This window comes from Pseudochaenichthys georgianus, chromosome 23 (genome assembly GCF_902827115.2).
Source record: "Pseudochaenichthys georgianus chromosome 23, fPseGeo1.2, whole genome shotgun sequence".
Classification (NCBI taxonomy): Eukaryota; Metazoa; Chordata; class Actinopteri; order Perciformes; family Channichthyidae; genus Pseudochaenichthys; species Pseudochaenichthys georgianus.
Window position 1 is genome coordinate 4,105,107 of NC_047525.1, and position 26,916 is coordinate 4,132,022.

The 26,916-nt window shown below is 40.3% G+C and overlaps 1 protein-coding gene across 1 annotated transcript; it reads right to left on the bottom strand.

The window, feature by feature from the left end:
- Window positions 1-1,695: 1,695 nt before the first annotated feature.
- LOC117439086 (zinc finger protein 791-like) lies at window positions 1,696-26,916 on the bottom strand. Its single transcript, XM_034074818.1, has 7 exons — window positions 26,738-26,916; window positions 10,478-10,680; window positions 7,228-7,329; window positions 4,826-4,915; window positions 4,553-4,663; window positions 4,148-4,271; window positions 1,696-4,040 (listed from the first exon to the last, which is right to left on the bottom strand). The coding sequence occupies exons 1-7, from the start codon at window positions 26,754-26,756 to the stop codon at window positions 2,077-2,079; spliced, it is 2,613 nt and encodes an 870-aa protein (XP_033930709.1). The 5' UTR covers window positions 26,757-26,916; the 3' UTR covers window positions 1,696-2,076.

Sequence of the window (26,916 nt, forward strand, 5' to 3'; positions counted from 1 at the left end):
AAAAGGCACCGACAAACTGCATGATATGCTATTCAATGTTTATTGAATTCCATGTATTTGCAATGGATGTTCCTAAAACAACACATTTAACATCATCATCATGCTGCTGCTGCTGCTAGTCCTTTGATAGTCACCTGTCGGTCTCCTGTCCTTTCTGAAAGCCATAAAGATGACATTAGTCATTTAGATAACTTGTGTCCTCAATTACCATGGGATTACTGAAACTACCATGAATTTAAGAAAATGGTAGAAATTAATCTAATCTGAATTTTAAAGCATTACTTTAGATCCCCTCCCTCTAAATATATCAATAAACATTAGAAAGTGATGCTCCTGACTACCATACAAGTTTAGGAAGATAATATTGGTTTTAAAGAATTCAAAGCTATAAATAAACAGCAACAGGCTCTTTAACCAAGGCACTGTTAGCCTAACATGTAAACTAGTTGTTCACACTAATCCTAATATTATCACTTAATATTAGCAAATTCTATTTTATTTTTTAAAACATATTGATATAAATACATACACATATCGATTTGTTGTATAAATATTGCAAATCAAAACCTTTATTCACTAATAATTACCAACAATCGTAGTTCTATCTCCTGTTATCAATGCAGTGACGGCCCGTCCACACTACAACTTCAAAAAAAGCTTGGAGCTGGGCGTGTCTGAAGCTCGACCAACAACCAATCACATGAATCTCCCGCCCCTGACACACAAGCAGCGGTTTGATTGGCTAGAGCTTGTACTGGCATATGATTTGATTGGCTGACGCTTCCACCGAAAGCTTCAGAAGCTGCAAAAGTTAAACATTGCTCAACTTTTGCAGCCTGAAACGCCAGGAAAGCTCCGCTCTGCTTCCCACAATGCAGTTCGGCGAAAAGTGACGTCACCCCATTCAAAGTGAATAGGCAGACGCGTTGGAAACCGTTTTTGAAGCTGTCGAAGCTGTAGTGTGGACGGGCCGTTAGAGAAATGATAAAGGGCCAGTGTTGCTCCGTGTTCTTCATTCACGGCGCACCAGAAGCTTATATATAAACATCCAAGTTGTTCGTGCCGCACCAGTTTTGTACATATAAAAACGCCACTGCTTGTTTTATTTTAACCATGTTGTACTATGTTTTTATTTGTATTTCTTCTTTGCGTTTGTTTAATGTTTTTTGCTGAAAATGCCAAATGGTGAGTTTTGTTGGTGAACATTAACTATATTAACTTATATGTCAATTTCTGGATTTTCTTTTTGATATTCTTACTTTCACTGTTAAAATAAACCTACCATTACAATTATAGTCTGTTCATTTCTTTTTAAGTGGGCAAACTTACAAATACTTATTTCCCCCTCTGTATATAATATATATATCAAGAGTCATATGGTGCTTTAGAGCCTCTAACTGATGAATGAACACAACTAAATGTTAAATCACAACTGACTATATGAAGACATCATTTCATTCATTCATTGTGTTATGTTATACTTGATCTTCATAATTTATCACATTAATGAGACATTCAATTAATAAATGTAGATTTTATATACATCTACGCTTTTGGGTATTTTATACATTTTGGAGTTAATGTATAGGATCATATGAATTCACTTATCAGAGGAATTAACCCACTGTGACATTTGATGGATGACGTCGTTGACAGATTTACGTGCAAACAAATCGAATCTAAATTAAATGACACTTTACAATCAAATATTCAATTTATTTAAGAAAAAGAAATACATCCCTCAAGGGAATCACGGTTTATATCCTTTATACATACAAATCTTATGTAGAACTACAGCAAAGTTTTGTGTAAAAAATACAAAGCTACATTTTTATAATGCACTATACAATTACACAGCTTCCAACAATCCAAGCTGTGACAGCCAGAGACAAGGACGCAGCTGATATTTTAAGCAAAAAGTCCTTCAACTGGAAAACCCAGTCCCAATTCCCCTTCCACACCAAATGCCCATAAGCAAGGTTAAGTCCTTAACAGTTCCTCAAGTTCTGGTCTACATCTGATGCTGATCTCCTTAAATGGGGAAACATTAAACAGAACATCCCTATGTCTTATGGCCTACGCATGAACAAGTCTCCTGTGACGTTTTAAGCCATGCAAGCTTGAAAAGCCCTTGTTACATACTGCACATACATATGGTCTTTCTCCAGTATGGGTTCGCATGTGTAAGGTAAGAAAACAGGATTGGACAAAACCTTTTTCACACACGTTGCACTTAAATGGCCGTTCCCCAGTATGGTATCTCCTGTGTATCTTTAATTCTGCAGCAGATCTGAAAGACTTGTCACAGTCGTCGCACTTGAAAGGCCTTTCCCCTGTGTGAATCAAAGTATGCCTCACCAAGGCGTCCTTGCCAAAGAATCCCTTTCCACAGTGCTCACATGGGAAACGCAACCCTTTGTGATGGAAGTTGTCATGCTTCAGGAGGCATCTTCTGGATGTGAAGGTCTTCCCGCACTGAGCGCAGGTGAAGATTGGCATTGGTTTCTCCGTCACAGGTTCTCCAGAGTGATGCACACGCTCCACGTGCCTCGTCAATGTCACACCGTGCCTGAATTTCTTGCCACATTCCCAGCAGAGGAATGGATACGCTTTAGTGTGCTTTTTCTGGTGCTCCACAAGGTCAGAGTACGATCTGAATCTTTTGGTGCAATGAGGACACTGAAATGGTTGGTAACCAGTGTGTTTCCACTCGTGTCTGATGAAACGCTTTAGACTAGCAAATGTTGTCTGACAGTGGGTGCAGGTAAAAGGCTCGATGGGATTATGGACGTCGATATAGTGCTTATGCAGGGCCTTGAACACAGGGAAATGCTCCACACACTGGTTACACTGAAATGGAGTGTGGGATTCTTTGTGCATTGCCAATGCCTCAGGGTCCCGTACCAGTTTCATGCACACCTCGCAGTAGAGCGGGTTGTGAGTTTGTTTGTGGGAATCCAATGTGGACTTGTACTTGAAGGCCTTGTCACATTCATCACACCTGAAACAATGCTTAACATCCTCAGGCTGCTCAGGATCCACCTGCTGCTCATTGTAGCAAATGTTTCTTAAATGGAACCGAAATGTTTGTTTGCATTTAAACTCCACACTGCAGTGAGGACAGTAGAACGGACCTTCCAGCACGCTTTTGTTTACGTCTGGGCTTTTCTGTTCTGCTTGTCCCGTGTTGTCTGACGACAGCTCTTGGTTGGCTGCCTCACCAGGAAGCCCACTGGATGATTGTTCACCCTCGTCTGCTGCAGTCTCTTGTTCCTTTGCTTTTGTCTGATTTGGACATTTATGCTGCTGCAAGTAACGCAAGCTCTTATAAAACCTTTTACACACAGGACAAGAAAAAGGCAGCTCATCTGAGTGTCGATTCATGTGACGCTCTAAGAACTTGGCACGAGTCACCACCTTGCCGCACACTTTGCACGTCCTCTCATCCAGGTCATTGCTTTTGGTTGCAAACCTTTTAGGGCTGCTGTTAGTCGCATTGCTGCCCTGTGTCTTTCCGGATTTCCTCCACTGGGACAGGTACCTTTTCATCTTGAGTCCACGGTTCTTTCGCACCGGTCTCTCCAACAAAACTTCAAATTCCGGATCAAGTTTTCCCCTCATTTTGGTTTGCACCTGAAAGTCTTTATCTTCAGGACATTTCTTTTTCCTCCCACGTCTATTTGGCTTTTTCTCCACGCTGTTGAGCACTGTCACCTGGCCGTCCTCCCCTATCATGAGTGTTCCAGACGGTTCTTCTGCCATTTCACTCTCACTGGCCTCCGTGCCATCCAAACGATCTGTAACCACCACAGAGTCCATTTCTGCCTTCACCTCACTGCCGAGACCAAACCACTGTGTTTGCACACACTCAGAGTTCACAGTTCCCTCCATGCTCTCAGATTCAACCTCCATCTCTTGGCTCACTGTATACATGAGCCCGCTCTCAACATCTGTTTCCGTTTGCTCGTTGACAATCACAACTCGTTCCACAGGAGGCAGACACAGGGCTGACAAGATGCCACTGTCAACTATGCAAGACTCTGAAAAGAAGAGATATCATTAATCATTAAAATGATAAATAAACAGACTCGGATTGAGTATCAATAATATTCTGTGAATAGGCTAATTGAAATTGTGAGAAGCTCACCAATGTCCTCCAACTGTCCGAGGTCTTTCTGAGTGTCCAGCAAGCTTTTGAGCTCCTGAGGTTGAGCGAAAGTATCCATGCATTCATTCAGAACAGAAGAGGCATCGCTGAGCAGAGACGCAATCTGACAAAGCCAACATGAAAAAGAATGTAAGGCAACAGTCCTGAAATGTCTTATCGTTAGGTCAAATTTAGTTGAAAGCAACCGAAATATCATGACCCGTTTAAGTTATTTACAACGCCCCGTTATGAGTAAGTAAGTAAAACAAAAACCAACATTTTGGTAGTTACAAAGCACAAAAACTAACAAAGTCCTCTGTGAAGCATAATGTCTTGAGGGTAGGAATATAAAGCACAGAGTTTACCACACACACAGCATAGTTTTTAATTGACATTGATGGAGACCTGTTGGAGAGTTTGGGTGGGAAGGAGCTTTTCAAGTCGGGACAGAAAAAGCCACATCAGGGTCTGGATTGCTTTGTCGTATGTTGGGCCAAAGTCTCCCGGGAAAACATCCTGGAAGAGAAAGACATACTTGTGACCACAATGAGAAGAACTGGTACACATTAAGTAAGCTTGGTACACAGCTATTTCTCAAAGGAGTTTGCATATTCTATAACTGATTTAAGTTTTAAAACATTATAAAAAGACATTATTAAAAAAATCCTAGGTACTTACCTGGAAGAAGTTTCTCCTATCCTCCGGATTTCTCACCAGGTTTTGGACAAGGCCCATGAAATGCGAGTCAGATATGTCTGCATTATCAGTCTGCAAGAAAGATTGGTAATTAATGATAGAACACCACACTAGTGTTAATTTCGTTGACTAAAACTATGAAGAAATATGTTTGTCAACGACCTTTTTTTCCATGACGAAAACGAGACGGCAGTAAACAATAACTGTAACGAAATCATCATGCACTATCGTTGACGAAAAGTGACGAGACGAAAATGTAGTTTACTAAATAAAAACTATGCCAAAATCTCTCTTTACTTTCGTTGACGAAAAATGAGGAGACTAAATATTATCAAAGATAACGTTACATCTCTGATAGTTTTTCTCCCAGCAGTTCCATTTCCGGTGCTGCGGCTGGGCAGCAGCTGTGTGTGGGCAGCAGCTGTGTGTGTGTCTGTGCTGCGCGCGGTGGTACATTTGAATTACACCGGGCAGCGGCACAATATGAACTGTCAGGAAGACTCGGGTCTAACTCGTGGTCCAACTAACCTTATACAACAAAAAATAAAATGGCAACACCAGGGCTTGGGAGCAGTGGTCGCACTCGCGTTAACCGAATCCCCCCGTCAGCTCGAGTGATTGATGAATTGTGCACTCGACGGGTAATAATGGATTATGACGGAAATGTTACAATCCTGTCCGTCAAAATGACTGACAACGAAAAAGTCTAAAGCCACCACTGCTTGGGAGAAAGAAACGATGTGATATTTGGGCGCATTTTCGCTACAATGAGGCGGAGTAAAAAAGCAAATGCATTGTTTTATCAGAAGGGAAGCAATGTGGCCATAACACAGGTAAAAACATCACACACCTGACCAGATACTCTCTGCAAAGCTGCATTCTTAATCATTCAACCTGTGTGTATCATCAAATAAGGACAAGATATAATCTTATTTATTTATATATGCTAAAATGACAAATGATTGGTTTTGGCTAGACTAGTTTGACTGAAATGTTCTATATAATCTGATGACTAAAAAAGACTCAACAGTTTTCATTGACAAAAAGTAGACTAAAATAATTAGTTTTCTTTGACTAAAATAAGACTAAAATGCTCAGACTTTTAGTCGACTAAATCTTGACTAAATAAAAACAGGACGAAGGTGACTAAATATGACTAAAACGGAAATTTAACACAGGACTAAGACTTAAAAAAAAAAAAAAAATAGCTGACGAAATTAACACTACACCACAGAGATGTTCACAAGTCTTTTTTTGCAAGTCCAAGTCAAGTCTCAAGTCTTTGGTCACGAGTCCAAGTCAAGTCTCAAGTCTCTAAAAAAATAAAAGTCTCATGTCTCTTCTGGTTGTAATAAGCCTTCTATTGTCTGCTGCTATCCAGTCTGTTAAGAATACTGCACAGCTATATCTAAGAAATTCAAAGCATTTACTGTGTTATTATCACTCTATTAGCAGACAGTATCAGTACTGATTAGTTGTTTGTTATATGATCACTTTAAACAGGCTATTGCAATGCAATATGAGGAAAAACATCACACTTTAGCTAAATGCAAACAACTCATAAGCAAAACACTTCAGAATCAGAAATCAGTATCACAAATACTTTATTAATCCCCCGCAGGGAAACTGTTAAAAGTACTTAAAAGCGGGTAATGATTAACGTTACCGACCTTTTTTATGTCATGTCAAGAGTTGGATGTCAACGCCACTCAACTCAAACAAGTGTGACAAGCAATTCACTAATCTTTTCAAATATTCAGTTACAAAGCTAGTAGCAAGCTAAGTTAACATTACATAGCTGATGCTGAGCTAAACATGTTTGCTAACCGTCCATGCGTTAATGTGACTGACCTCTCCAGGTGAGTTTTCAAGTGCCTGATGAAATTCGAGCCCGGCTAAAATAACTGGATGGCCTACCTGCCTGTCAGCCTTCCATCTGGGCACAAACTTATCTCGTGCCCTCATTGGTCATGTGCGCGTTCGTGTGTGTTGGAAGAGGCGGGCTCTATAAGGAAGTAGCAGCCTCTAGCATTATCTCCGGTTGTGTATTTTCAAATTCTAGCGATCTCGAGCCGGTTTCTCTCAAATGTACCTCCCCCACCTTTAATACGCCAAAAATAGAAAACACAATGATTGTTCACGAGTCCCAACACACGAGTCCAAGTCGAGTCTGAAGTCTTTTGGTCACGAGTCCAAGTCAAGTCTGGAGTCTCTGTGTGTGCGACTTAAGTGCGACTCGAGTCCCCATCTCTGCTACACCACACTCAAGACAAGCACCTCATTGCTACAGATCATTATCCTCAATGCAAATGATATAATGGAAAGTAAAACCTCAACACAGAAAAATATTTGGATAGTTGATGTTGGCCAAAGGTTTAGCTCACCTCCACATTCCACAGAGTTCTGAGGCTCTGCATCCGGTCAAGATGAGGCTGAATGATCTGGGGGTCCGCAGTCTCCTCAGAGCGGCACAGCTCCAGAATCAGCTACAATCAGAGGTAAGCGACAATAATGAAAAATGACTAGAGGAAGAGATGGCAGTCAAGAGCTGCTTTCTCTGTTTATTTAACCTGTCACACTGAATGAAACATTTGACATGCACCAGTGTTTCCCCTACCATTGTCTTGGAGGGGCGCTGCGCCCCGCCAACGGAGCCCCGCACCCCCCTGAAATTCAAGGTGTTTAAAAAATAAAATAATCTTTTTTTCTTTTTTTAATATATATATATATATATATATATATATACATACATAGCACCAAATTGCAACTAATCTAGTTTCACTTTTCACATATGCTCTTTTATTAAATAAACTAAAAACACTTTCATTTTAAGTTGTGAGTTTAGTGTTTTTGACCCTACGAAACACTGCTCGAGGATTTAAAAATAAATATATCCCAATGCCCCCCCCCCCCAAAGCAGTAAACCTAGGGGAAATACTGTGCCCCATTTAGTTATATAAAGTTCTGGTGCTGTGTCTTCAGTCAAAGTAAAGCCAAGTCTATCTGTTGACGAGTTCAGCTAAACTCTGTCACAATCACACAGGCGAGACTACTAGTGGTCCATGCAGTGAAGGAGTGATGTTGGGTACAGTCCCGACATGGAGACAAAATACAAAATATGTCAAAATGTTTTTTAAAGTTGTAATATTGACAGAAAAGTTCAAAAGAAAGAAGGACATTTTATTTTGTCAACAAATTTAAAAGTTTGATCAATTAACAAACTCCTTGGTTACGTCCATGTAATCCAGCACACTGAAATAGCAACATCCAACAAAGACTGTCCTGTCTGCAGGATGCAGACATACAGGTATCAAAGCCTGATCCAAGGACACATATCCAACATTTGGCCTGTTCAAATAAAGTGTTGTTTCCCTCTACACTTTCAGCATCAAGACACATTCCATGTCACTATGAAGAATGAGTCTAATAAGCACATTAAGTGTCTATGGGCATAGACATGTCTCATAGCTATTTGTGTGAACATAAAGATAATTAGTGTGTAAATATGTGATTTGTAAATGTAAAACACCATCCACAAATGCATTTAAAAGATTTGCAAACTCACAAATAAATGTGCAAGTGTAAAACGGATCTGCAAATACGCTAAATATTTTCACAAATAAAAAAACGATCTGTGAATATCTCTTTAACATTTACAACTTTCGATCAGGCATGTGTGAATCCATTTTATATTTGGCGACCAAAAATGCGCTTGCGGATCTCAAATCTCTGCTCGCGGATCGTCTTTTTACACACACGGAATTTTGAGACATATTTTCCGCCGGTCTCGGCTAAAATCTACTCATGATGCATGATGTTTGTTTAATGCTGTTTTTTTATTATAATGAACAGCGGAACGTTAGATGCATTCTTTATCATCATCATGTTATAGTGATACAGTTCAATACAGCATATATCGAGCACTTTCGTTGATGTTGAAGTACAAGCTATACGGGGGGAGCAGCTGGCAGCGAAGCAGCCCAGATAAAACTCTTTCTTCATTGTTTGTTGGGTATTCAGTCAAGCGGGTCAAAGTTACAATGTCAAATTGTAAGTACAATGTAAAGTCCTGTGCTCTGCAGGTGCCGGTAAGAGCAATACAATGACAAAACCTTTCCAAACAAAACTATAGGCAGGCAGGCAGGCAGGCAGGCAGGCAGGCAGGCAGGCAGGCAGGCAGACAGACAGGCAGACAGACAGACAGACAGGCAGACAGATAGACGGACAGATACATAGATGGATATCATATATAGATTGATACTTCATTCATCCCAAATTGTGAAATGTGTGGAAACAAGTATTAACACAATAACATTAAATACAAATGAAGGCAATAGACAGGAATAGATGCATATACAGTAGAAAGGACACGATGAATATTTTAACATTTAATAGCCTTACTATGAAAGCTAACCTAAATACGGTGCTTTTCTACAGATTACTTTATTACTGCACTGGTAAAGTAAAATTAAGCCGATTAATAAGATGTGAAGTGCTTTGTAACTTTGTCCCGCTTGACTGAATACACAACAAACAATAAAGAAAGACTTTTATCTGGACTGCTTCGCTGCCAGCTGCTCCCCCCCGGGACCCGAAAGTGGCGTATAGCCTGTATTTCAACATCAACGAAAGTGCTCGATATATGCTGTATCGAACCAATAAACTAACACAAACTAACTGTATCACTATAACATGATGATGATGATGATGATGATGATGATGATGATGATGATGATAAAGAATGCATCTAACGTTCCGCTGTTCATTATAATATAAAAACAGCATTAAACAAACATCATGCATCATGAGTAGATTTTAGCTGAGACCGGCGGAAAATATGTCTCAAAATTCCGTGTGTAAAAAGATGATCCACGAGCAGAAATGTGAGATCCGCAAGCAGATATTTGAGATCCGCAAGCGCATTTTTGGTCAACAAATACAAAATGGATTCACAAATGCCTGATCGAAAGTTGTAAATGTTAAAGAGATATTCACAGACCGTTTTTTTATTTGTGAAAATATTTAGCGTATTTGCAGATCCGTTTTACATTTGCAAATTTATTTGTGAGTTTGCAAATCTTTTAAATGCATTTGTGGTGTTTTACATTTACAAATCACATATTTACACACTAATTATTTTTATGTTCACACAAATAGTTATGAGACATGTCTATGCCCATAAGTGTCCAACTGAAGAATCTTAAAGAAAATGTAAATGCCACGCAGACTGATGTATTTATTTTTCAATTAACCTTATCCATGTATTAGGGCTGCTCAATTAATTGTATTTTAATCGCAATTACGATTTTGGCTTGCAACGATTATGAAAACAACAATCGAAATAAAACGATTATTTATTTTATTTTATTTAAATTATTTTCTTTATGGGTTTTTCAGTTGAATTATACTTAAAGTTCAGGGTAATCAACTGTTAAAAACATACCGTTCACATTTTTCTTTTCAATAAATGTATGTTTTCAAAGTAAATGGATAATCGTTTTTAATAATCGTGATATCAATTATTGACTCAAATAATCGAGATTATGATTTTTGCCATAATCCAGCAGCCCTACTATGTATTCCCACGAAAATCATCCTATTAGGTTCATTTTCAAAACAATAACTCATCCTCACCCGTGCTCTCAGACCCAAAATGAGCTCTGCGCGCTGCCTCGTGCTGAGAAGTTGAGGGACTATCTCCGTAACCATGAAAACAAACTCCTCCAGCAGCCCATAATCCGACACAATTTTCTGCTCCACCGTCAGCCAGATGGCCGCAGAGACAAGCCGGATGGGGGGGATCAGGAGGCGCAGAGTGGAGAGAGGAAGAGAGGGACCTGCACACAGTGACGTACAATTAAGAAAATGTTTAGAAGATGCCACTCTCACATTAGACCAGTGGTTCTCAAACTTTTTCTGGCATTCCCCGCTTTGAACAGGTGGGCCTTTTCAAGCCCCACCTGTTCCTCGCCGCTCCAATACAATTGAAGGCCAAGCTTAAAATGGTTGTAAAAGTAAATAAATAGTATTTTCATTTCAATAATGTAGCTACTTTCTATACCCTGCTTCATAAACAATACTGACATCCCTGTGCTCCTCCGAGTCTGGGGGTCCGGGGATGTGAGGACAGCGCGAGGACAGACAGGGAGGCTGCTTCACTTCATAAAGGAAATGGCGGTCAATATTAACAACACAGGAGCTAAAACGCTTAATAACCTTCATTACGTGTTAGAGGAAGAACATAAGAAAGTTTGACAAAGATGAGGCTGTTAAACGGGCAGCGGATCCGCTGTGTGGAGAGAGAGAGAGAGAGAGAGAGAGAGAGAGAGAGAGAGAGAGAGAGAGAGAGAGAGAGAGAGAGAGAGACACACGCTGAGCTGCACCGTGCTGATACGGAGCATAGAGAGAGAGCTGCGGTCCGCGGGGCTCGGCTTCCTGTCCTCACAACTCTTATTAATCTGGGGAGCGGGCAATTGTTATTTGTTCCTACTCGGAACCGAGTTTTGCTTCCCAGCCCTGCCACTGTGCTACACTTCCCACCCCGGCCCCGTCTAACTGTACAGAAAGCAGCGAGATGCATTTCCTTTGGAATCGACAAGCAGAACCGAAACTAACATTTCTAAACGAACAATGGCGGACACGTACAATTTGCGAATGAGTTCTGCCTTTTGTAAACTGAATGTATCAATAATTTGTCAATAAACGTCACTTGTCCGCCGGACAAGTCAATTGACAGATCTACTTGTCCGATATTGTAAATAACACGTCCCGGACGGTGGGACGTGTACTTTTTCGCACACTGCTGAGGTCCAAAACATTTATTTATTTTAAATAAATAAAAAAAATCTCCCGTTCATCGCGTCCATTCGCGACCCACCTATCACTTCTCTGCGCCCCACCAGTGGGGCGCGCCCCACACTTTGAGAAACTCTGCATTAGATCAGGACTCATTTAGTAGGTTGAGAAAAAACTGTCTTATAGAAGATAATATGGCACACCATGCCATTTCTGGACAGAGATGTTACTGAATATGCTTTTAATGCAATTATTCAATGCCAATAGCACCACAAACGAAGTTCTATTCGTCTCCATTTTTGTGGTAATGCAGTGCATGACATTAAGGATTTTGGTCGTGGACGAAATGACGCACGAAGGGTTTGGGGGGCCTCCCCCTAGGAAATTTAGATTTTTGCAGGTCTTAGATGCTGTCTGGTGCATTCTCTAGACTGAATTATAAGATGAACCACCACAATATTATATTGTACAATTTCAATTTTATTCTTCATTTCACTTGTTTGTTTGTGTTTGCTCGCTTGCATGCCCTGCATAGCTATAAGAAATACTTAAGTTGTTGGTCAAGACACTTTCCATCTGATGAAGGCAAATGCCTTCCCAGATGTAAAAAAGTAGAAAACATTACATTCAGTTATAACTGCCAAAACAAACATTATTTACTAGGGATGCCCGATATTAGGAATTATGACGTCATCCCGATAAACCCGATAAAAGTATTAATAGCCCCGATAATATACAAAATATTTTTTCAGTAAAAAAAAGAAAAAATACTGCGGTGTGGGTTAGGGCGATACACTAATCTCACGATACGATACACGATATTCAGCCAACGATACGATATATATCACGATATTCAGCCAACGATACGATTCGATACACTTATATCATTTTCTGAAAGATTTTAAAGGGACAGTGGGATTTTGGTGACATCTTGTGAGTGTTCCATTGACTTAGATTGAATTAATTTAACTGAAAACTGAAAGCATCCATTATACAATATATGGCTCTGACAGAGAGTCTCCAGCTTGCAAATGCTGGACAAAATGAATCAAAAGATGTGGTGAGAAAATTTGTTTCATTTATTGAAACAGTGCAAACTCTAGCTGTAAAGTGCAGTATCACGATGGACAATGGAGAATTAAAAGGTGCAGCAGGTGGCGGAACACGGGGGAATTGAATGGGACTTGTTAGAAATTAAAATCAATGTTTTGATGGCATAAAGTACCTTAAACATACCGTCAGTTTAAATGCTGTTTTATACTGAAAAACCAGAAGTTGTTGTGCACAACCAGTTGTTGAGCTTTTATTCTGAAAATCCTTCATCTCCGGTTAGCATTTAGCATGTGGCTAATATACCATTTCCTATAGAGGTGAATTTAGTAGCGATATGACACGGAGTGTTGCACACCGAAACCTACTGATTTCAACACTACAACTATAGACGTCGAGATATTATTATTGCTGAATATTAAATGAAGGTACAGTTTATTTGAATACGTTTGTTTACAGACGTGGGTAGCATGAGACAACATTCGGAACTACCGGAAATGATACCAGCCGTGAGGTATTTTTGGAGTATTGATTACAGCGTTTAAAATGTATTAAATGAAAAGTCATGAAAGAGATAAGGAGGAGAAAAGGCGTGTTTAGTTATATATTTAATGTACAATGTCTGAATCCTCTGTAATGCGCAACAACGAACATTGGAGACGTGGAGGGCCGATCCCCAGCAGCGCCAACCGGCCCACAGGGAGGAGCCAGCAGAGGAGAGGATATTTAACAGCTGGAAAGGTGGAGCTCGCTCTCTTCTCTTCGCTCACAAGAGCCAGAACACAGCTGTTTTTCTGACTGAACCATCTTCTGCTTGTAACATTACCGCGCTTTTTATTAATTAAAGTATACATTTGAACATTCTCAGAGACTCAATTAGTCTCCTTTTTAAAGCTTCTCTCCTGGACGCGAGTATAACGAACACAGTTATCAGACTTAATGTATCGATACCCGCGACTGAAATATCGATACTTTCTCGGAAAATTAAATATCAATATATATCGCAAGATCGATTAAATTGCACAGCCCTAGTGTGGGTGGATTGGGATGAGGGGCGCTTGTTTTTCACTCGGCTCCTCCCGCTTTGCCAGTACTGTGGTATTAGTGGTTTAGGAAGAGGGGAGTTTTTCACAAATCCAGCGCTCCCTAACTCGTGCCTGGCTGTGACGTAAATGGTGTGTGGCCGTGAAGCCAGGACAGTAAACAAACATGTCGTCTGTGGGACTATTTTAAAGTTTCAGAGTTAGATAGTTCGCTTGCTATTTGTATTAACAGATGCAATGCAGAAGTTCCTAGAGGAGGGAAAAAGGCAACGAGCTATAATACTTCCAACCTGATTAGTCACCTGAAACATCGCCATCGCTACGATGGTGTGTTAAAAGCGTACGAAGACGCCTGCGCTGCTAAACTAGCGGCGAATCCAAAGCCATCTGCAAAGGCACCGGGGCTTTTACCTATCGACGAGGCTTTTGAAAAAGGCAAGAAGTTTGCCAGAGACGACCCCAGGGTTAGTTTTGTTCATAGTAGTAATGCTCATGTCATTTGCTCACTACTAGTCCACCAGGTGTGCAAAAACTACAGGTACATTTAATATATATATATATATATATATTAGGGCTGTCAGTCAATTAAAATATTGAATCGCGATTAATCGCATGATTGTCCATAGTTATTCGCAAAAATTAATCGCACATTTTTTATCTGTTCTAAATGTACCTTAGAGGAATATTTTTCAAGTTTTTAATACTCTTATCAACATATGAGTGGACAAATATGCTTTATGCTAATGTTTATTATCATTTGAACAATGACAAATATTCTCATGAATATTAAACACAACAACCTCTGAACATTACAAATATTCGCCTCAATTCAACCTGGAACCTCTCTCATATGTCGCGTTCACACCGCCGGGACTACTCAGTGCCGGGAACTCTTTTGGAACTCTTTTGGTACTTTTTAGTCCCTGCTAGAGAGGTGGTACGAACCTGGTGACAAAGAGTGCCAATTTCTATTCTATTTCTATTGGCTGGGCGAATTGCAAACCACGCCCCGTTAGACTCTGAATTTGTTTTGTTAGGCAGCCATTTTTTTCCTCGCTACAAAACCACATCCACACCTGAGCGAGTAGGTTGTTTGTACAGCACCGGAGCGGTGGAATGATGAGGAAGTGTCGGCGCTTCTGTCCATTTACTCAGATGCAGGGATGCAGCAGCTTCTACAAAAAGCAGTTCCCAACTCAAAATGTTTTGAGCGATGTTCGCAAAAGCTACTTGAGCTGGGAATCGTGCACAGTGCACACCGATGCCGGGTAAAAATTTAAAAACTCAGGCAGGACTATAAAAAAATTAAAGACCACAATAACAAAAGTGGTAACGATAGAAAGACCAGTAAATGGTACGAGCGCCTGGATGATCTGCTCGGCCAGAGACCCTCGTTCTCCGGGACAACGGCGACCATCGACTCGGGCACGCTGCTGTGGGAGCTCGCTGAAACGGCGGATTCAGTCGGCTGTGAAGTGAGCAACGACGACAACGACGAAGGTAAAATAAACTACTTGTACTGGGGTTTTTAATATGCACATTACTGGTCTCAGATGCACTTTTATTTGCTCAGTAGATCGAGGTAGCCATGAGCAGGCTGAACTGGCTAACACTGTTAGCCGGCCCTGAGCTGGCTAATAACATAACATCTAACTAGCTATTCTCGGCCGCCATGAAAACGTGTTGTCTTGTGAATAAGTGGGCACTGTTTTCTGTAATATGCTTCACTAACTCATGGCACTACATTTGTTTGTTTCAGGCGAGGCGGGACAACTCGCTGGATTGGAAACGAGTGGACTGTCCTTTCCCGATCGCAACAGCAGCCGTTGCTCGTCTCCCTTTTCATCAACCAAACGCAAAAGTACGTTCACACACACTGTAGCTTCACAATCACGTTTACTTCCTTCATGGTACAATTATGAATTATGAAACACCGTGGAAAACGTGTTTGCCTAGGCAGGCGTTTACACTTTTCGCGCCCATTTTACGCTCACAAAATTGTAAACATCCGGGCTAGGTCACATGACTTCCGGTAAGAAAACGTAACGTGTGTCTCTCTCGTGTGTGTGTGTTTATGTCTTTGTGTGTCTGTGCCTAACCCTATCAGTCGGAATAGCCCTAACAGCCTGACCGTGTCCCTTCTGCCTGTAAAACTACATGGTGATTAAATAATGTTTCCCCTTAGGAGAGCGCGCACAGGACACACATGATGAGAACTTCTTTGCCACCATCGAGACTATGGAGGACAGGCGTGCCATGCGATGCACGAGGACCAGATGATGCTTTTACACAAGGCCCAGGAAACAGAGGACAGGGTGATGGCGCAGTCTTGGCACAGCAAATGGAGCAACAAAAGGCTTTTCAGCAGGGGTTTCTGGGAGTGCTTTCAGAGCTAGTGAAGTCAAACAGGCCTTCCTCCCTGTAGTATTGTTTTAAATATTGACACACAGCGGTGTTTCCTGGACATGGAAACATTCAGGGCTTAGCCCACAGTTAAACTCTTATGGTGCTATTTCTATATATTTGTTTTGGGTACATTTGATTGAAGTTGATTTTCTATTGTTATTATATATATATTGCCACTGTTTTTTAATACTGACACCTAACTTGCACTAAGGTGTGTCTGTTACATTGTTTTGAACTTCATCTTGGTGAAGTTGATGCTGAATTCACTATTTAGTAGATAATCATGTGACACTTTAACTTTGCACTACGGTCTGTCTGCTGAGCCTACCCATTGTATTTGCCAGTGTTATGTTTTGATACTGACACTTATTGATCTGCTGCTGATAAATAAAAGATAACCTCCATGGCGATTTAACAGATAATGTATCTTGCTTATTTCTCCTCTGACACTATCTTTACAGTGACCTGTGTAGCATCCTATAAATCACATTTAAGTGATTATTCTGATACCATCATGTTTCATCGGTTATAAACTGGCGAAGCTTTAGTTGTGTCCCACCCACAATGTGGCTTTGAAATAGATAATTTCATTGTATTTCAAAACGGCATCCATCAACACAAGCACTATTTATTTATTGAAAGAGAAATGGTTAAGTTTGTAATTACCAGTGTTGTGAGTTCAATATTTTAATTAATTATAGTAAGGGAACATCTTAGGAGGATATATAATAAAGGTGTGTTAACGGCTGAGCCTATTTAATGTGCATATGACACCTGGCAGTTTGTTATTATATTGCCACACTGTTTTGATACTGACATATTGTCTTTGCACAAAGGTGTGTCTGCACTATTGTAATTGTGCCTGTCTTGAATGTGGTAAATAAAAGAGAGAACCAAATGCACTGTACAAAGCCTTCCATTGTTCATCAGCCATCTTTGCAGGGGGTAGGCTGAGTCCCCAAGGATATAGTAACCCACATCATGTCCCCCAATATTCCTTGTTACATGAGGAAGTAGACCACCCATATCCACAAAACTAACCAGTGAGGACATGCTGAACACTCTGCTATCATGCATGCTACCTGGTAAGCCAACAAAAACACTCCAAAAGAGGCCCCGAGCATCCACAACACCCTGCAGGACGAGCGAGTGCCAGCCTTTGCGGTTGAAATACTCGTTATGGTACGCCTTCGATTCCGAACCAGCATTGCACTTACAGCATCCGACGCGTGGGTCAAATCCCTAGTTGGCTGCAATAACCCAGTTACAAAGCTGTATAACATGAGCACAAAGACAACAAGCTCATTGAACTCCATCATGTCTGAGGTCTGAAAGTAAACAAACGCCTCATACAGCGGGTGAGCTTTATACCCCCTCCCCCGTGTAGTTCTTCTTCTCTTGTTTTTTTGTTGTACTCGCCGTGAAGTGGTTTTGCGGCCTGCCAGTAAACCCAGAGAAGAAGACGAAGTGACGTCAGCGTAATCGTGCCTCAGGGAAAGTACTGCGGTGTGAATGCGATTGGCACTAGCCCCCTGGCGGATTTAGTGCCGTGGTACTTTAGTGCCGGCACTAAAGTACCGCAAGTCCTGCGGTGTGAAAGCGGCTATACAATACAAATGGTGTGTGTGTGTGTGTGTGTGTGAGTGTGATCGTTGGAGCTATGTGCAACTCAAGGCATATGCTCGAACGGGAGCTGCCTGGACGCTGCAATCATGTTGCTGCAATCATGTGTGCTGACTTCTCGTACAATGTCCCGCTGTCTGGCTTCCTGCATAAAGTCAAGTGCTCGGTGCAGTTGTGTGGATGGAGCGCTCCTCTGTTTTCATTTAACCCTCCGGTATCACTGTGGACGTTTTTGTCCATATGGGTAATTTTTCACTTTTCATTTTGCAATAACTTTGGTTGTGTTGGTGCAAATGGCCTGCATTTTTGTAACAAGGCTATTTTCTCGATCTATTTTGGAATTCAATTTTCAATTTTTCAAATCGGTCTTTAATTCACTATGTAACAAATCGACTACGCAAATTAGTCATTCGAGACAAAAATGTCCACTGCAAAAGACTTTGATAAAAACATTATATTAAAAAGGTTTTTTTCACAACTTTTTTGGGTTCAATCTTGAAAGCAACTTCCGCCCTAATAGAAAATACCAAAAATGTAATCATTTTCAGGATTTTAACCCTTTCAATGCCATTTTGAAAACATGAAACCGCTGTTTTTTTTCATGATGAAAACAGAGAAAGCGAGTTATTTTCCCAAAAATACATATCTGGAGACTGGCTCTTTTTTTTTTATAACAGTCTTGGATATGTCAAAGATTAGCAACAAAATGGATTTTTTTGCATTATTAGTTTTTGCACAAAATCAGATTGAACAAAAAAGTTACAAATTAGTCATTCGGGACAAAAAAGTCCACTTCCAAAAACTGCTCTAAAAGGACAACAGATTCATATTTTTTTTAACTTTTTGGGGTTAAATCTTTCAATCAACTTCAGTCCTGATCAAAAATACCAAATGTTAAATTATGTTCAGGATTTTAACCCTTGAACTGCCAGTTTGAAAACATGAATTTGCGTTTTCTATGAAAAACATGCACAAAAAGGCAGTTATTTTCCATATAATAAATGTTGGGGGGGGGGTCGGCTTTTTTTTTTTTATCACAGTCTTGGATATGTCAAAGATTAGCAACAACATTTTTTTTTTTGCATTATTAGTTTTTGCACAAAATCAGATTGAACAAAAAAAGTTACAAATTAGTCATTTGGGACAAAAATGTCCACTTCCAAAAACTGCTCTAAAAGGACAACAGATTAATATTTATTAAAACTCTTTGGGGTTAAATCTTTCAATCAACTTCAGTCCTGATCAAAAATACCAAATGTTAAATTATGTTCAGGATTTTAACCCTTGAACTGCCAGTTTTAAAACATGAATTTGCGTTTTCTATGAAAAACATGCACAAAAAAGCAGTTATTTTCCATATAATAAATGTTGGGAGGTTCGGCTTCTTTTTTTTTTTTATCACAGTCTTGGATATGTCAAAGATTAGCAACAACATTTATTTTGGTTGATTATTAGTTTTTGCACAGAATCAGATTAGACAAAAATTTCCCATCCACTTCCATTATAGCCACATCTTTTGATCTCTCCCCATACCGGTATAAAATCATGCATTTTGTAATGTCAGGGTTTTATATTGGAGGAAAATAGTTCAATTTGTCCTTTTTACTGTATATGACCAGATGTGACATTTTACATTGAATTACATGCTTGTCATGTCTTGGTTTACAGTTTACAGCATTCACAATTTCCCCCTCATCTCTTTACCTTTGATGTGTGTGCGAATGTAGGAGTAAGTGTTCTCTCATGGCATTTTGTTTTTCATTTGTGCTGTTTCATGTGTCTTAGAGGTAAACAGAGGTATGATCTTGACCCAGCTTGACCTTTTTGTTTAGAATTGTTTGGAACTTCAAAGGATTTGATAATGTCTCTTTAGCATACAAACATACACAGCCATACATGCACTAAGTCAATAAGCGAACACCTGGCTGCAAAGCCAGATCCATAAATATGTGTAGTTTGGCTGGCTGGTCGTTTCATTCCTGTGATACGCAACAAGCGAGTAAGATGAAGAGGCGCTTCTCTGTGGAAGAAGCTAGGGATATGGTGATGCAGCCGGCAACCTCCAGCGAGCTGCTTGACTCTTCTTCTGAATCAGAAACAACCTCAGAAGAAGAATGTGATGTGGAGTTTGTAGTGGAGTCTGATCCTTCTTCTTCTGACCCTTCCACTGAAACTGCAGAGGAAACAGAAGATTCTGGCAGTGGGTGGACATCAACAAATTGTGAAATCTGGTCTCCCTCTAACAACGACACGCTGCGCTACATTCCCGCTGCCAGAGGTTTGGTTCCAGGGCCCACGCGTTATGCCATTACAAGAATTGATGACGTGGAATCCTCCTTCAATTTATTTTTCACTGCTGAGATCATCAGTAGTATTGTCGACATGACAAACTTGCAGGGGGGATGTTCGGTGGCAAACTGGAGTGATGTGGATGCCACAGATATTCGTGCATACATCGGTCTCCTGATGTTGGCTGGAGTGTACAAATCGAAGGGCGAATCCACCCGCAGCCCCTGGGATGACCACAGTGGACGTGCCATCTTCCGTGCCACAATGACCCACACCAAATTCCGGTTGATGAATACAACCCTCCGGTTTGACGACAAGCTGATGAGACCTTCCTGTCACAGAGAAGACAAGCTTGCCCCCATCCGCTCTCTCTGGGAGAAGTGGACACATCGCCTTCCGATGCTTTTCAACCCTGGTGAAGATGTGTGTGTGGATTAGCAGCTTGTCCCCTTCAGAGGCCGCTGCAAATTCCGGCAATACATACCAAGCAAGCCAGCAAAGTATGGGCTACAAATCTGGATCACCGCTGACGTTGAAACCTCCTATGCCAGGAAGTGCCAGATTTACACCGGTAAAGCTGCTGGCAGTGCTGCCGAGGTGGGCCAGGGAAAGTGTGTCGTCCTGGAAATGACAGAGGGGCTCCAAGGGATCACTGTGACTTGTGACAATTTGTTCACGTCATATGCACTTGTGCTTTTTACTGCTGTGGATCCCTCCTGGAAGCAAGCCAAGTCCTTCAGGAGGAGGCTTTTCTTGGAGGAGTTGGGGAGATCTCTGGTGTCTGCAAAAATCATGCGGAGAAAGCATCCACCTCGTACACCGGCTGCTGTTACCATAGTGGCGGACATACAGGCCTCGGCAGCTGCCCCTGACACCGGCACAATCGCAAGCGGCTCTGCCCCCGACACCGGCACAACCGCAAGCGGCTCCACAAAAAAGAGGGGACTGTGCTGGATGTGCACTGGGAAAAGTTCACCTGCAGAGAGCACCAAATCCCCTGCTGCAGGTTCTGCTGGATGAACTGATATCTCTCTCTCTCTCTCTCTCTCTCTCGCACGCACATACACATTATTTGTTATCTCCATCTATCTTACTCCGTCTCTAACACACATACTTGCTCTATCTTCATCCATCTCTCATTTTATTCAACACACACTCATACATATCATTGTTCTGTTTTGACAATTTGATTTGTTCATGAATGTTGATTGCAGTTTGCTGTTTGGAAAATAAATGTTGACATTGATACATCTGATGCTGATTTAAAAATGATTTCAAAGAAAGTTGAAAATAGTATTACTTCAGTGTTTTTATAGGTCATATAATTCAATGGTAAAATGTCACATCTGGTCATATACAGTAAAAAGGGACACATTGAACTATTTTCCTCCAATATAAAACCCTGACATTATAAAATGCATGATATATACCGGTATGGCGGAGAGATCAAAAGATGTGGTTATAATGGGAGTGGATGGGACACGAGTGGCTAATGTGAGACTTTTTTTGTTCAATCTGATTTTGCGCAAAAACTAATAATGCAAAAAAAAAAATGTTGCTAATCTTTGACATATCCAAGACTGTGATAAAAAAAAAAAAAAGCCGACCCCCCCCAACATTTAATATATGTAAAATAACTGCCTTTTTGTGCATGTTTTTCATAGAAAGGGCAAATTCATGTTTTCAAACTGGCAGTTCAAGGGTTAAAATCCTGAACATAATTTAACATTTGGTATTTTTGATCAGGACTGAAGTTGATTGAAAGACTTAACCCCAAAAAGTTTTAAAAAACATTAATCTGTTGTCCTTTTAGAGCAGTTTTTGGAAGTGGACATTTTTGTCCCGAATGACTAATTTGTAACTTTTTTGTTCAATCTGATTTTGTGCAAAAACTAATAATGCAAAAAAAAAATGTTGTTGCTAATCTTTGACATATCCAAGACTGTGATAAAAAAAAAAAAAGCCGACCCCCCCCCAACATTTATTAAATGGAAAATAACTGCCTTTTTGTGCATGTTTTTCATAGAAAACGCAAATTCATGTTTTCAAACTGGCAGTTCAAGGGTTAAAATCCTGAATATAATTTAACATTTAGTATTTTTGATCAGGACTGAAGTTGATTGAAAGATTTAACCCCAAAAAGTTTAAAAAAGTATTAATATGTTGTCCTTTTAGAGCAGTTTTTGGAAGTGGACTTTTTTGTCCTGAATGACTAATTTGTAACTTTTTTGTTCAATCTGATTTTGTGCAAAAAATAATAATGCAAAAAAATCCATTTTGTTGCTAATCTTTGACATATCCAAGACTGTTATAAAAAAAAAAAGAGCCAGTCTCCAGATATGTATTTTTGGGAAAATAACTCCCTTTCTCTGTTTTCATCATGAAAAAAAACAGCGGTTTTATGTTTTCAAAATGGCATTGAAAGGGTTAAAATCCTGAAAATGATTACATTTTTGGTATTTTCTATTAGGGCGGAAGTTGCTTTAAAGATTGAACCCAAATAAGTTGTGAAAAAAACCTTTTAATATAATGTTTTTATCAAAGTCTTTTGCAGTGGACATTTTTGTCTCGAATGACTAATTTGCGTAGTCCAATCGAATGATACCGGAGAAAAAAAATACACATGCGTTAATCGCGTTAAAATAATTAGTGGCGGTAATTTTTTTTTGCGTTAACGCATTATTAACGCGTTAACTTGACAGCCCTAATATATATATATTATATTATTATTATTATTATCGGTCTTGAGAAGCAGGAAGTTATCGGTATCGGTTTCAAAAAACCAATATCGTGCATCCTTAATTATAAACAATTGCTTCAAAGCCACAGATACATTATCAACCTATGGATCAACCGATTCAGCCGCGTTTTTTCTCGTTTTAATGCCATTGAACACGTCTTTTGATCAGATTGACCGCTATGGTGAGACGATCTCCCGTAAAAGCTCAGTAAAAGGTACGTGTTGTGATGTCTGTGTTTGCTTCCCCTGTTATGAGATCGGATCGCTTAGATACTATACTTAAATAATCTGTGGAGTCTCATCTTTAATCGGATATATTGTATGTGCAGTTTCGATAAGTAATAAGGGTATCTTTATTTTGAATTCTGTGCTAAAGCGCATTAGCATTTTTTTTAAAAATGAATAAAACCGCATGTCCCTGCGGTGTGAATATCGCGCATGCGCATATCGTGGTTATCGCCATGACACGGTATATCGTTCAGCCCTACTAGCGGTAGCCATTAACATTTGTGAAGCTAGTGTCCAGCATCTTAGTCAGAGGTGGAAGAAGAACATAAGTAAAAGTATTTTGTTACAAGTAATGCTGCGTTCACGCCGGACGCGATGCGAATATTCGCATCGCTCTAATCGCTCCTATTGCATCGCTCTAAGCGCTCGAGTTTTCAACAAGACGCGCTGGCGCGGGAGCTACAACTACAACAAAATCAACATATTTTACCATGATTAAATTGTAATACACGTTTCTAAATGATGCTGAAGTAACAACATACTTAATGCTTGACAAGTCTACAGACAAGACGGCAGGCGAAAAACCTTTTAAAATGCTTGTTTTCTGAATGAAGATCGGGTCGACCAGGCTAAGCTAACGTTGTATATACTAGGGCTGTGCGATTATGGCAAAAATCATAATCACGATTATTTGGGTCAATAATTGATATCAAGATTATTTTGACGATTATTCATTGACCATTTATTGAACTTTAAAACAAATAATATTTTACCAATAAACAAGATCAACAGATATGTTGGAGCGCACTTCCAAAACCATACTAAACATATATTATTAATATGATAAATAAAAATAAATTAGACTAAAATTCATTAAATCAAATATGATGCAGTGCACTGTCACAACCTACTGAAAACTCCTTAACATATAGCCAACATTTTGGTAAAACATATTCAACATATTCCACTCAGTTAAACGTTGAAGGCTGGCCAACCGTCATGGTCCAGAAGTAACAGGAAATAAATGTTGAACTACAATTCAAGACCAAACTAAATTTTTTAGGCCACCATGGCAAATGCTGGTAGGGCTGCTCATGTCATCTCTTAAAGATTTTTTGCAAGAAACACCAGCCTGTTGACATGGTCTGGTTTCAGAGATGAGCGCAGGCAGGTGACAATATTGCCACCTGGACTGAAGACCCTCAGCCACGCCCCGATACATGGGGTGACGCCGGCCAATCACAAAGCTTTGATGCGTTCAAGTGCATTATTCTGGCACAGGAAGATTATGTTAAAGGTCATTAACGATAAAACAGAATATTGTTGTTCTATTTTTAGACACATCTCGCGATCGACTGGTTGGGCACCCCAGGGCTAGACCATAGGTCCGTTGTGGTCGCAAAGTAGTCAGCTGAAGCCACATCTCTCTCAACTTCCCCACGGCATTTGTCATATAGTGCAGGCAGCGCAGACCTGCTGAAATAATACCGAGACGGCATCGCGTAACGCTTGTCCAACGTGTTGACAAGTTGCTTAAAGCCCTGGTTGCTAACAGTGCTAACTGGGCACATATCTTTAGCGATGTGAAATGTAATGACAAAGTACTTGCAAATAGTGGAAATAGTTTTACCCTTCTTTTTAACGAGTTGCTGCTCTTGTTCTGACATCTTCGCTCTCGCTGAACACTCACAACACATGTCACTCCCACGTGGCCGAGTGGGCTTTTAGGGAGGGGCGAAAGCGCACACAGCAAAATAATCGTATTTTGTCAATTATGCTGTTTTCATAATCGTCGCAAACCATAATCGTAATCGCGATTCAAATACGATTAATTGCACAGCCCTAGTATATACTACTTCCATACTCACAACAACGGCCTACAGACATAAATAAACCAGCGACTGTATTCGCCATGACACAGACAGTCTGTGGTTTGTACTTGTTTAACTTTTGTCCAGTTTCTGAACAGATATGAGGAGCTGTGAGCTCTGTGTGCTCACAGCTAACTGCTAATGGCTGATGTTTTCTGGTTGAACGTCAGACTGAGATCCTCACCGCCGATTGGCTACCGCGAGATTGCGTAATGCGAATATGAAGCTGGAGTTGAACAAATTGAACTTGAGCGTCTGCCGCGGCCCCCTTCGATCGCGCCGCGGAATTCGCGTCCACCGCGTCATGCTTGCCGTCGGAGCGAATTCGCGTCCGTCCGCATCTCTGCATTGACTTTACATGTAATCGCGCCGTCCCCAAACATCGCATCGCGTCCGGTGTGAACGCAGCATAAAAGTCCTGCAATCAAAATGAATACTCAAGTAAAAGTAGAAAAGTATTAGCATCAAAATATACTTTAAGCAGTAAAAGTAGTCGTTGTGCAAATTGGTCCATTTCAGAATAATATATATGATATGTTTTATAATGATTGATCCTGAAAGTGTTCTCAAAGCTGGTGCAGCTAGTTTGAATGACTTTGTATACTGCTGGGTAGCTGGTGGATTTACTCCAGGTGGAACTAAATACCTTGATACCATACGGAACACAGATAGACATAGCCTGTCAGTTATTCCGATCTCTGCGATGTATTCTAATCTAGTTAATCATGGTAATATGTAGCGCTCGGATTACCAGAATAGGTCAATGCTTGATTTAAAACAGTTTACAGTTTTTCAGGCAAGTCCTGTATCTGGGAGATTGTTCCAGTTCCGTGTGACACGCTGGCTAAATACGTTCCATCGTTGTGATTCTGTGTTTGAAGATTTTCAGTTCATGCCCCCTCGTTCGCTTTCTGTATTGCATTGAGAAGAATATTTCTGGGTCCACTCTATAAAATCCTTTCATTATCTTAAATACTTGAATCAAATCTCCTCTCCTTCTTCTGTACTCAAGTTTTAATATTATGATCCTGATATGGCAAGTCTCTTAAATCATCTAAAGTCTGATTTAAGAGTTGATTCTATTTCACATCATTCATCCAAATCTGCAAAGTAACTAAAATAATTCAATAAATGTTGTGAATTAAAATTAAACGATGAACCTACGGATTGTAGTGGGGTAGAAGTGCAAAGTAACAAAACATAGAAATACTCAAGTAAAGTAACAGTCCCTCAAATTGTACTTAAGTGCATCTACTTAGTTACTATACGACATCGATCTTGGTTTATTATTGGAGCCAACTAAGATGATAACATAGTCTTGTGTACAGATGTGTGGCATCAGGTAATTTGAGTCAAGGGGTCTGGTCTCCTTCGGAAACTTCACAAAATACTCAACGAAAGGTTAGGCCAGGCTCCTAGAAGCGGCTATGTATTTTGTATTTCGTGACTTAACATAACACTGAATGGAACTACATACAACAATACATGCATAAACATCTGTTTAGTGGTTGATGCAGTTTGTTTGATTCAGCACACACTAAAGTATCTGAGTGGGAGTTGTCTGAAGCTAGTTCCGATAGCGTTAGCTCAGCTAGCAAAGCGACATTAGCACCAAAGCTGCCGCTTCACATTCGTGTATGAATTAACCTAGCTACCGCTCTCCTCGGTAGGATGAGCACAGGTAGACCACCGCCAGTCTAAAGTCAATTTAAATGCATTATGTAGTAAGCTGTGTACAAAAACCGTACATTCCTGACAAAGTAAGCAATGTCATTCCCGCGCGCGGGCTGCGTTGCGGCCTAGCCTGAGAAATGAGTGAGTGTGTGTGAGTAAGTGCGTGTGTCCTCACCAGAAACACCTCCGTCCATCCTGTGTGACTGCTCTCACATTACACTCAAACTTAATAATGTCTGTCGCTCCACCGAAGTGTTAACGTGTGTTGTGTTCAGGAGACCGATGCTACAGGCGATCTTTGTGCGTCAACGGTTGCACTGCGGTCCATCCGAAACAACAATCCGACGAGAAACG

Excerpts from the sequence above, each read along its gene's own strand:
- LOC117439086 (XM_034074818.1), bottom strand. Across the intron at positions 7,330-10,477 it reads TTTTGGGTCTGAGAGCACGG|CTGATTCTGGAGCTGTGCCG; the intron begins GTGAGGATGAGT and ends CTCTGATTGTAG. Across the intron at positions 4,272-4,552 it reads CCACCCAAACTCTCCAACAG|ATTGCGTCTCTGCTCAGCGA; the intron begins GTCTCCATCAAT and ends TGGCTTTGTCAG.